Source organism: Mobula hypostoma, chromosome 20 (assembly GCF_963921235.1).
Source record: "Mobula hypostoma chromosome 20, sMobHyp1.1, whole genome shotgun sequence".
Lineage (NCBI taxonomy): Eukaryota > Metazoa > Chordata > Chondrichthyes > Myliobatiformes > Myliobatidae > Mobula > Mobula hypostoma.
Genome location: NC_086116.1, coordinates 4,466,448 through 4,479,014, shown reverse-complemented (window position 1 = coordinate 4,479,014; position 12,567 = coordinate 4,466,448). Strand labels below are relative to the sequence as shown.

The following is a 12,567-nucleotide window of genomic DNA, read 5'->3' as shown; positions in this document are numbered from 1 at the left end:
ACAGCACCACAGCAGGAAGAGTAGGAGGATGGGATTAAAAAAAACAGTAGTAATAGCAATTAAAACAGTACATGGTGAAAAGTCCTTTCTGCATGTGTTGGGAGAACCCTTCATTTCAGTTATTGAGCTAATTCAACATTTTCAAAGCTCAAAGAATGAGTCAAGATGTGTCCACACAGCATGAACTGAACAGCATTCTGAATTGGGCTTGTGTATCAAGATTAACAGTGATCGCCAAAGGAAAATATCCTCTATTTTCAATAGCATTACCATTACTATAACCTCACTATTTACATCCTGGAGAAGGCCATTGACAGGAAACTTACCAGGATCTTAAATACCGTAGCTTGCAGAGCAGATCAGAGGCTGTGTATTCTGTAGCGAGGAACTCAACTCCTGATTTCAGAAAGTCTTTTCCTCATCTGCAAGGCACAAGTCAGGGATGTAAAAGAACATTCTTCACTTGCTGGAAGACATTCGACTTCATTCAGGATAAAACAGTCCAGTTGATTGGCACCCGTTCAATCACCCTGAACATTCATTGCTGTCCACAACACACTGTGGCAACTGCGAAACATTGGTGAAGAGGATGGCAGCAACTTGGTAAGGTTTCTTCAACAGCTTCTGGAAAATTGACCAGTTAGTCCATTGTTGCTGGCAGAGCTTAAGTGCCATCTCCAAGTTCAGAAAGGGAAATGCTTTGCCAAGTCTGCTTCAGTGTATCTGAGTGATGAGTCCACTATAATGGTAAGCTTTTGAGGGTATGGTCCAGCTTGTTAAAGTGGGGTAGAGGTTGCAATTCACAGAAATTATTATTCAATGATTGATAGCAGCAATGTGAGAGGTGATATTTCATGGTGTACTCACTGACCTAACCATATGGGGGAAGCTTCTTCACAACATCCAGATGGTTTGGTGTAAAATTCTTGGAGTGGACCATGGTTAAAAATGTCTTCTAATGGCATTTCACAATGGACCTTGATGGCTCCCTGCCCATCCTCCTTTCTACCTCTTCCACTTATCTATTCACACGTGGATCTAAAAATTGTATGCCTGCTCGATATTCTGACCTCCTATTGCTTCTACAAACCTTGTCAAAGTCAGATGGACTAGAGGCTAGAGCCAAAAATCAGAGCCCCTTTAAGAGATGCAATCTTGAATTCAGCCTGTGTCAATTACTTGCCGCAGCTGCTAGTGGCACCTGAAACTGATTCATGTACGTGGAATGCTGTGAGGTACAGTGCTGCTGGTAGTGGCCAAAATCTGCCAATGTCATAAAGCATGTACATGCATTTCTGGGTCGACCCTCAACCAGTCAAAACGATCCTGGCCACTTGTACATATCCAGCATGATCCAATTTCTAACTCGATCCACACATTTCCAGCTTTCTTACCTAAACTACTAATCTACAAATCCGCAAAGGGAAAACAATTCCTGTGGTTTTTATATTTATTAATGCAGGGGTGCTGCTTTCTAGTTTGGTACTGCCCTTCCAAGATAATCATCCTATTTATATTTACTGTACTTTCAGCAATTTAAACAGTCTCTCTAATAAATTTGTTCATTTAAACAGTTCCTTCTAAAAATATACCGTTCCTTTCCAGCATATCAATACCCCTTTCAACCTACAGTGCACATACACATGTGCCCTACTTAAAATATCACTCAGAAATTAGTGATTTGTTTCAGTGTGAGAAATCAATGTATCATCAGGGAGGGTACAAATGTTTTACCCATCTTATTTAGAATTGCTTCAAAGAGTGAACAATTCGACTGATCCCACCAATGTCACTTCTCACTTTTCTAATGAGCATGTCTTAATAATGTATACATTTCACATACCATTCCCATGCTTATCCCTTCCCCTCATTAAAATTTCCTTTCTCTCGTTTATGCTTTTGGATATCCAGTTCTCTTTTTTGTCATTTCCTCTTTCAAATCTAACAAAGCCAACAACTACCTCTATATTATCAAAAGACCAAATAACATGGTGTTATCATAAAACACAAAATTAGATATGGTACTGTTGGGAGCAAGAATCCGACATATTGCAACATCCTAAATGCAAAGGCAGTATAAGTACACATTTACTCAGCCTGATAAGTCTGAAGAAATCTTAAGCACTCTGAGTAAATGTACTGTTTTACTGGAAAATTTCACATACAAAATTACATTACCACCAAAATGGGCAGAAAGGTCACTCCTTGTTGTGAAAATAAGGAATTTCTCCAATTGTATGTTTTATTTGGCCCAGATACTCTATGGTAACCAAACATACTGATATATATATTTTTTTGCTTCAAGGAATTCAAGTCTTACAGGATTGCTGCAGGAACATAATGCTGGGGTACAAGAACAGCCATGATCTTACTGAATGGGGTAGCAGGCACAAAGGGCTGAATGGTCTACTCCTGCTTCTATTTTAAATGTCATGCTTTCATGGAATGATGCAATTTCTCACAAGAAATAACTTAGTTAAAACTGTGTTTTTACTTAAGTTAAAAGATCCCAAGGCAGAGTGCCTTTTCAGATAGATGATTAAAATTTGGGTCAAATAGGCTATAGTTAAAGAGTGAGAGGGACGGACTGAGGTTTAAGAAATTAAATCCAGGTGGATAGGAATGCACAGGAGGGCTGGGAAAGCACAGATATCAATGAGGGTTGCAGGACTGAAAGGTTGACTCAAGTAGCAGGAACACATTCTCATCATCTGGCTGAGAAGAGACTTGCTATGAAAACTAGTATTTCAGATGAAGAGCTTGTTCCCTTTCGCAGAGGGTGCCACTCTTGTACTATATGGGCAAGCTCAAATACATCAGAAAATACATACAACACCCATTATCATCAGAATTAACATTTCCAGTTAAAGGTGCTTCATCAGATCTAGAAAAGTAAGGGAAAAAAATACAAGTTAGTTTTAAGCTGAAGCCACATAGCAAATGTGATATAAGAAAATCACATCAGAGAGAACAGCAGGAAGTCAGGGCTGGTGAGCTTAGAAGAGCTGGCAGTGAATTCAGTATGAAATGTAAATCAAAATGCAGATGCTGGATATCTGAAATACAAACAGAACCTTCTGGAAACCCTCAGCAGGCCAGGCACATGCCTTTCATTAGAAATGAAAGATTGAATGCTATCAGAGGCCAAAACAATAGCCTTAGTGAGGAGTGTAAAGTTCTGAATGAATCTGCTGCATACGTCTTACTAAAATTAAGGAGTAAGAATAGGAAGGACTGAGTTGCCACCATTATTGTTGAGTATTTTGATAAACCCAGATAAAATAAACCCAATAGATATAATAGGTCCATAAGAACAATGAGGGAGTAAGTGACTCAGGCTCTTGCCTTCATGCACTGTGTACAGGCTTGATGCTGGAGGACTAGAAGGCTGCTGATACTGCACTATTGTTCGAAAAGGTAGAGATCGAGTAACTATCGGCCAGGAAGTCTGACATCAGTAGCGGGCAGATATTGAGGGAAAGAACAGTATAAACCAAGTTTAGGGAGCGTGGTTAATCAAGGAGAGTCTGTGTCAAAAATTGGTTGAAAGACTCAACAGGTCAGGCAGCATCTGGAGAAAGAGAAACAGAGAAGGAAAGAAAACAAGTTAGCTAAGGTACCATTACGATCTGAACTAAAAACAGAAAATGCTGGAAATACTCAGCAGGTCAGGCAGCACCTACAAAATGAGAAACAGGATTAATGTTTCAGGTTAAACACTTTTCTTAGGATTAGAAGGATCAGAATACAAATTAGTATTAGGCTGCAGAGAGAGTGGAGATGTGACACTTAGGACAGAAGGAATATGACACTGTGTGAGGCCAGGTTGCTCTGGGAAGAAGCTGTAAGCCTAGTCAATGGGTTAATGTGGCAGTGGGTGAGAACACAGACAAAAGAATGCAAGATTTGTGAAATGCTGGGCTGCATGTCAGACTTTGGTAATGGAGAAAGAAAAACTGAGCAACAACCACAAAGGAAATGACAAGCCAGTTCTGATAAAGACAGAGAAAGCAAGTTACCTGAAGTTGTAGAATTCAGTATAGAGGCCAGAAAGCTACATTGTGCCCAGGCCGAAGAGGTGCTTGCTGCTCCGCAAGCACAAGAAACCACAGACAGATCAGAGTGGGGGTGGGATGGGCAATCCCTTCCGCAGGTTTTTTAATATATTTTTAAATTTACTTTAGTAAATATTATTTATCTTTCTAAGACAACATTAAAAATGCAAATACTTCTGGATTGAACATATATATATCTCAAGATCATTACAGGATATTCCCACTGACTGATTTATTACATTTTCCATTGAGATATGATTCTATGACTACAAAATACACACCAACTTCCCCATGTGGTTTCTGTATCCAGATGTTTGAGGAACTTGCTTTCAATTTTCTTTATTGACTGACTTGGCTACACATTCATACTTCATTTATTACTTTTACATTTGACTAATATTTTGTCCAAAATTTATAACACTTTAGCTTAGTATTGAACTAATATACTATGCCACATACAATGAAACACCAAGGTTACAGAAATTAGATAATCTTATTTGTGTTTACAAAAAGTAGTTTGAACAATGAACAAATTGCTGTAATTTTAAAGAGCAGCTAAGTCAAAAAGAATCTCCACTCCTACATAAAAAAAAATGAAAGATGCCCTTTGTTGCAACAATCCAGAAAGGGCAGAGAATAAATGAAACTTGTTTCTGACTGTGCAATATAATTGTTTTTATCTCATTAGTTAGCTTTCTTTTCAGGTTCAACCTTATTTCTATACACAAAAGATTTCTCTATCCTTCATTCTCTATTCCAACTTCAAGGCTCTACCCCCCTCCACCATTGAAAACCAAAACCTTAACCTCAGCAGCTACCTCAATTCTAAAAAGCAGCCTGCTATCAACAGAGATATAACCTCAAGCAAGGCATTTTCCCCTATTGGCAAGAAAACTTTGACAATTCCACTGCTTGCTAGGCAAGTCCTTCTGCTGCACTTAGTGAACAAAACTATCCCAATTATTACATATGCATACATTTCAAGAACATGCAACAGCTTCCCAGTTATCTGTAGGGCATTGTGCGGATACACAATTTCCTGAACAACTTTGCTGCTCTTAAGTTTAAATTCATAGCAACAGAATAATCCCAACATCTTTTCTAATGAAAAAAGACATACATTAAATGCTGAGCTTCACATATTGCCCACAAGTCTGTCAAACCCTATCACTTGTTGTTACAGACAAGTCCAAATAGCAACCAAACTCAGCTCTAAAAGGGCACCTTGAAGCATGCTGACGTTCCAGTTTTTCCAAGGATTCCATGGATGGCAAGAAAATTGCTCGAAAGACGAGATAAGAAGGAAAACACAGTGGTAACTATTTTACGGTGAACACCTAGACGTGAAAAAGACTTGCAGAAGAATGCTGTACGTTAATCAAATTGGAGAAATACCACCCAAGCCTGATCTGGAACACGGCTTTGAGTACTAGAAATAGCCAATTTATTGCTCAGACAATGCTAAGACTTTTAAGGAACTGGATTGAAAAATTGTTGGTAAAAACAGAACAAAGGTTCAGAGACAAAGTACATGGCAAGTTAAAAATAATTGGAAGAAATTAATTTTTGTCTCTGACATACAGGATTTCTTATTACTGCAAAAAGACTGTATTATAGTTATTTACAAGGAGGTGCATTTGAGTCGTATTCTAGTAGCTTTTAAATTTAGGTTTGCATTTCCTGTAGTATTTGCACAAAGGTTAGATTAGCATATATTTCTCTTTTTAGGTCATTCAGCAAATAAACTGTTCTTGGTGTGGAGTTCAATCAAAAGAAAAGTATACTGCTAGTCCACAAGGTTAATTGGGCATTAATATGCTTATGCAAAGCAAGGAAAATTGTAGATGAACTTTTTTTAATAGAATGAACACAATCTTTTCTAAGTATTTCTGAATGAGAGTCTTGGAACATGGTAAATTTGCCTTTAAAACCAAAAGGGACCATACAGAAATGCTTCAAAACTTTTCCTAGCAGTTGCAGAAAGGTGCAAAGCATATATAACAACACATGACCAAATTCACACAATCATATTCAGCAACCAATAAATCATACCTGATGTTCAGCTAGTTGCTGAACTAAGTCATCAGTGACTGTGATGAGCTTTACTTGAGTCTGTTCAGCCAAGGAGACTGGTGGGCTTCCAGCCATAGACACTTGATTATTACGAACCTGTAGCAGTCATAAAGCAACATTCAGCCAAGGGTAAAAACCATGAGGACAGCAGTTCAACCACTATCTTACTTCAGAAATTTGGCCTCTTTTGTTATAGGAACCATGCCAATCTCAATATACACTAAGCTTAGCCCCCGAGCTAAGCTAAAATATTCTGTCAAACAAGTAGATCAGGTCTGATCTGTACCTCAACTCCATTTAGATAGATAGATTAGCTACCTATCTATCTACCTAAATGGACTTGAGGTACAGATCAACTCAAATCTAATTTTCAATTATCATGTTTTTGAAGACTATCCTTTGATGTTTTTAGCTAATGAAAATCTATCGCATAGATTCAAAAACTTATATTCTTCTAGCATCCAGCCTTTTTCACTGCTGAGATTCACACTGCCACTACGATACATTTCTAATTTCAAGGAACCTCCCCCTGCTTCACTGTTGGCTGCGACACTTGTCCATGTAGTACTTTCCTGCTCTTCTATGGACAAGCTGCATCTTACTTGAGCCAAAAATTTCAAAAGTTTGACTCATCAGTCCACAGCACTTGTTGCCGTTGTTCAGAACTCTAGTCCTCGTGTTTTTGTGCATAGGAAAATCTCTTGGCTTTGTTTCCACTTCGGAGGAATGGCTTTTTAACAGCAAGTCTTCCATGAAACCACCTCTGATGAGATTTCTCCGGACTATAGAAGGGTGTACTTGGGTTCCTATTGCTTCCATGAGTTCCGAGCTGACTGCAGTGCTGGACGTCTTCTGATTTAGAAGGGACATCAGCTTGATGTATTTCTTGTCCACTGCATTCAGTTTCTGTAGCCGACCGTTGTGTTTCTTGCCCGTTTCTTCAGAAGAGCTTGGACAGCACATCTTGACACTCCTGTCTACCGTGAAATTTCTGCTTGGGAGAGCCCTTGCTGATGCAGGATGAGCACCTTGTGTCTTGTTGCTATGCTCAATCTTGCCATGGTGTAAGGATTGATGATTTGAATGTTAAAACTATCACATCTGTTACACCTTCACCTTTTAGTTAGGTTGTCTTTTGCCCAGATTGATTCCATCTACACCGGTTTCTGTTTCAGTTGATCAGTTTAGTTCATTCAAACCATTATGTCATTAATCATTAGCACCTGCTAGTTATCTTTATTTAATCATGCACTGGGCTATATACCTAGAGTAATCAAGTTTTTATTTGAAAAATGGTGTATTACTCAGTATCTTACTTAAACAAAATACAAACATTTCTCAGTAACATTAAATTTTTTCGAAAATGAATGTTCAGAAATCTGAAATTTGCTCTTTTCTACTGACACACTAATGCAGAACACAAAAAACATCCAAAATAAAATTTATATATCTAGGCATTTTCACAGTACTGTATATCGCTCACTCTTTGATTCTTCCACCAGTAAACTACAGTAGGCTTGCATTAAGGTAGCCAATTAAATTAATAATCAGTGGAATGGGCTTGGGAGGAAAGGCAGGTGTACAGATTCTAAAAGGCAGGCACCATAGCAGCATAATGGTTAGCACAACTCTATTACAGCTTGTGGCGCTCCAAAGTTCGGAGTTTAATTTTGGTGCAGTTCTGTAAGGAATCTCTGTATATCCTCCCAATGGAATGTGTGGATTTTCTCTGGATATTCTGGTTCCCTCTCTCAGTCCAAAGATGTATCGGGTAAGCTAATTGGTTATTGTAAATTGTCCTGTCATTATCGGGTTAATCGGGTTTGTTGCAGGTCGCTGGGGTGACATGGTTCGAAGGGCCTACTCTATGCTGTATTAAATATTCATATTAAAATAAACAACCAAATTGAATAAAATCAATTGGACATGTTTAATAGAAAATTATTGCTCATAATGTCAATAGCTGTCCATCAATAAGTTTTGAGATTGTACTGATGACAGGAAGTCATAAACAACCACACATCTGTCCCATCACTAGTCCCCTTATGACTGAGATTCTTACTATCAAATTAATCCCAATGTTCATATTTTTAGTGTGTGCTAGGACCAATTAATTTTGAAATAATGCACATTAATCGTTCTTACTATACCTATAAAAACAGCACAAGTGCATCGTACTTGCAGATAACATTAAATATTCTTGCAGAGTACCCAGGGGGTAAAAAAAAATTAATTAACTGTTGAAAACATAACAATATGTGGAGCATTCTTTCATGCATTGGTCTACACAAGAGTAATTGCAAACTTAAAAACCTATTTAACACTTCCAAAGTGGCAAAAACTTACCTCTTACTATCCTCAATGTTTGCACTTTTATACAAGTATAAATGTTACTTTTCTTTCCAATTACTTGTTTTTCAGCATGCCTAGGGGCAAAAAAAAGTCACCTTTAATTGCGAGGGAAGAAAAGATTTATTACATCTAATTATAGAACGAATCAATTGGCTTTAAAATACAGGTAGCGACTTTCTGCTGATTCTAATTTCTGCACTTATTTTTATTTTAAATGTAATTTCTTCCTAAATGTGTTACGAAATTAGATCTCTGTTCAACATTGCAGTGTTATGCAGAAGTGTAACCGAAGCCCAAAGTAAAAAACAAAATCTGTTAATACCAATCAATATCCTAGCACTGGTTCAAAGAGAAAGTCATAAGAGTGTTGAGCATGAGCAGCTGGGGTAGCCAAATGAAATAATTGAAATTCCTTTGTGTATATTTGGTTTTGAAGTAATAATGTATTTCCTTTTATTTTTCATTTATTTTATTTAGAGCTACAGCATGATAACATGGTCTTCCAGCCTACACTGCCCAGTTACACCCAGGTAATCAATTAACCTATCAATTAACCCCATTATTTGGAATGTGGGAAAGAACTAGAGCACCCAGAGGAAATCTATATGGTCACTGAAAGAACACAGAAACTCCTTACAGAGAGCAGTGGAATTGGATTGGGAGCCCGGTGATGTAATAATGTTATACTGACAGCTACACTACCTTGCCACCTTATTTCATAGAATTACTTTAAGACAAGACACTATTTCAACCCACCAGTCATAAAATCTTGGTCATTTAAGTTATTTAAGACAGAAATTAATAATTCTTTCCTCCTCGTGTAGAGATGCAAATCTACCTATGCTTAAATTAACTGGGCTATAAAAACATAAAAAACCTACAGCACCATATAGGCCCTTTGGCCCACATGTCCTTACCTTAGAAATTACCGAAGGTTACCCACAGCCCTCTTTTTTTTGAGCTCCATGTACCTGTCCAGGAGTCTCTTAAAAGACCCTATCGTATCCACCTCCACCACTGTCGCCAGCAGCCCAAACCACACACTCACCACTCTGGAGCCAGTTCTGGATCCACAATGTCCCCTTGGATCCCATGCCTCCTTACTTTCTTAATAAGCCTTGCATGGGATACCTTGTCAAATGCCTTGCTAAAATCCATATACACTACATCTATGGCTCTACCTTCATCAATGTGTTTAGTCACATCCTCAAAAAATTCAATCAGGCTTGTAAGGCACAACCTGCCTTTGACAAAGCCATACTGACTATTCCTAGTCATATTATGCCTCTCCAAATGTTCATAAATCCTGCCTCTCAGGATCTTCTCCATCAACTTACTAACCACTGAAGTAAGACTCACTGGTCTATAATTTCCTGGGCTATCTCTACTCCCTTTCTTGAATAAGGGAATTGAATAAGGGAACAACATCCGCAACTTTCCAATCCTCCCGAACCTCTCCCCTCCCCACTGATGATGCAAAGATCATCGCCAGAGGCTCAGCAATCTCCTCCCTCACCTCCCACAGTAGCCAGAGGTACATCTCATCTGGTCCCGGTGACTTATCCAACTTGATGCTTTCTAAAAACTCCAGCACATCCTCTTCTTTAATATCTACATGCTCAAGCTCTTCAGTCTGCTGTAAGTCATCCCTACAATCGCCAAGATCCTTTTCTGTAGTAAATTCTGAAGCAAAGTATTCATTAAGTACCTCTGCTATCTCCTCCGGTTCCATACACACTTTTCCACTGTCACACTTGCTTGGTCCTATTCTCTCATGTCTTATCCTCTTGCTCTTCACATACTTGTAGAATGCCTTGGGGTTTTCCTTAATCTTGTCCGCCAAGGCCTTTTCATGGCCCTTTCTGGCTCTCCTAATTTCATTCTTAAACTCCTTCCTGTTAGCCAGCCTTATAATCTTCTAGATCTCTATCATTACCTAGTTTTTTTTATAAGCTCTTCTTTTCTTCTTGACTAGATTTACAAAAGACTTTGTACACCACAGTTCCTATTCCCTACCATCCTTTCCGTCTCATTGGAATGTACCTATGCAGAACTCCACGCAAATAACCGCCGAACATTTGCCACATTTCTTCCGTATGTTTCCCTGAGAACATCTGTTTCCAATTTATGCTTCCAAGTGTCTGCCTGATAGCCTCATATTTCCCCTTATTCCAATTAAACACTTTCCTAACTTGTCTGTTCCTATCCCTCTCCAATGCTATGGTAAAGGAGATAGAATTATGATCACTATCTCCAAAATGCTCTCCCACTGAGAGATCTGACACCTGACCAAGTTCATTTCCCAATACCAGATCAAGCAGAGCCTCTCCTCTTGTCGGCTCATCGACACATTATGTCAAGAAACCTTCTTAGACACACCTAACAAAATCCATCCCATCTAAACCCCTTGCTCTAGGGACACGCCAATCAATATTTGGGAAATTAAAATCTCCCATCACGACAACCCTGTTATTATTACACCTTTCCAGAATCTGTCTCTCTATCTGCTCCTCGATGTCCCTGTTACTATTGGGTGCTCTATAAAAAACACCCAGTGAGTTATTGACCTCTTCCTGTTCCTAACCTCCACCCACAGAGACTCCGTAGACAATCCCTCCATGTCTTCCTCCTTTTCTGCAGTCATGACACTATCTGTGATCAACAGTGCTACGCCCCCACCTCTTTTCACTCCCTCCCTTTCTGAAACGTCTAAAGCCTGGCACTCGAAGTAACTATTCCTTCCCTTGAGCCATCCAAGTCTCTGTATTGGCCACAACATCATAGCTCTAAGTACTGCTCCACGCTCTAAGCTCATACACTTTGTTCATGATGCTTCTTGCATTAAAATAGACACATCTCAAACCATCAGTCTGAGTGTGTCCCTTCTCCATCACCTGCCTATCCTTCCTCTCGCACTGTCTCCAAGCTTTCTCTATTTGTGAGCCAACCGCCCCTTCAGTTTGGTTCCCACCCCTCAGCAACCCTAGTTTAAATTCTCCCCAATGGCCTTAGCAAACCTCCCTGCCAGGATTTTGCTTCCCCCTGGGATTCAAGTGCAGGTCACTCCTGCCCCTCCTGGCTGGAGGAGAAGATGGTGGGCGCAATGCAACTCGCAGCAGCCACTCTGGTGATGATATCTGTTATCTGTCAAGTAGGGTGTCGTGCACAATCCTGATTAGATGGAGACAGACGTGAAAGCACGGAGGAACATCTGGTGAAACTTCTGAAATGCCTGTCACTGCCACTGCTACTACGTGATCCAGAATCTCTGGAGGAGAAGGCCCCGAGTCCTTGGCTTTGCTTGTTGCTCAGCGGCCGGGGTGGGGTCGGAGCGCTCAGCAGAGGATGGCGCTTGGTGCTCAGTGTCGGAGGGCTGGTCGGAGGCTTGAAGTTTTCGGACAGACTCAGAGTTCGCTGCAGTCGGGTGCTTCCAATGCATCGGCAAGCTTGCGGTGCTTGGAGGTTCACGGCAAGGAGAGTTTCTCCCTTCTACTGTCTGCGTGAGATGATGGGACTATCGGGACTTGAGACTTTTTTTTTACCGTGCCCATGGTCTGCTCTTTATCAAATTACGGTATTGCTTTGCACTATTGTAACTATGTTTATAATTATGTGGTTTTGTCAGTTTTAGTCTTGGTTTGTCCTGTGTTTCTGTGATATCATTCTGGAGGAACATTGTATCATTTTTTAATGCATGTATTTCTAAATGACAATAAACGAGGACTGAGTGTCCTCATAATCTAAAAAGAGGTCCCAATGATCCACAAATCTGAATCCCTGCCCCTGCTCCAATCCCTCAGCCACCCATTTATCCTCCACCTGACTCTACTCCTATACTCACTGTCACGTGGCACAGGCAGTAATCCTGAGATTACTACCTTTGAGGCCTGCTACTCAACTTCCTTCCTAACTCCCTGTTGTCTGCTTTCAGGACCTCCTCCCTTTTCCTGCCTATGTCGTTGGTACCAATATGTACCATGGCCTCTGGCTATTCTTCTTCCCACTTCAGGATAGCGTGGACACGATCAGAAACAACCCGGACCCTGGCACCTGGGAGGCAAACTACCATCTGTGCTTCTTTCCTGCA

General features: G+C 39.9%; 1 protein-coding gene across 14 annotated transcripts in view; it reads right to left on the bottom strand.

Moving 5' to 3' along the window:
- LOC134359288 (nuclear receptor subfamily 2 group C member 1-A-like) overlaps positions 1–12,567 on the bottom strand; it is a 131,403-nt gene that overhangs the window by 59,438 nt on the left and 59,398 nt on the right. For 9 of the 14 annotated variants that reach the window (XM_063072264.1, XM_063072266.1, XM_063072262.1 and 6 more), the window contains 2 exons: positions 8,475–8,554; positions 6,108–6,224 (listed from right to left, as the gene is read on the bottom strand). In XM_063072264.1, the coding sequence (XP_062928334.1) occupies positions 6,108–6,203 (96 nt within the window). In that variant the 5' untranslated portion in view covers positions 6,204–6,224; positions 8,475–8,554. Of the gene's footprint in view, positions 1–326; positions 423–6,107; positions 6,225–8,474; positions 8,555–12,567 lie in introns of all 14 variants that reach the window. The other 5 variants (XM_063072276.1, XM_063072275.1, XM_063072277.1 and 2 more) reach the window with 2 other exon arrangements.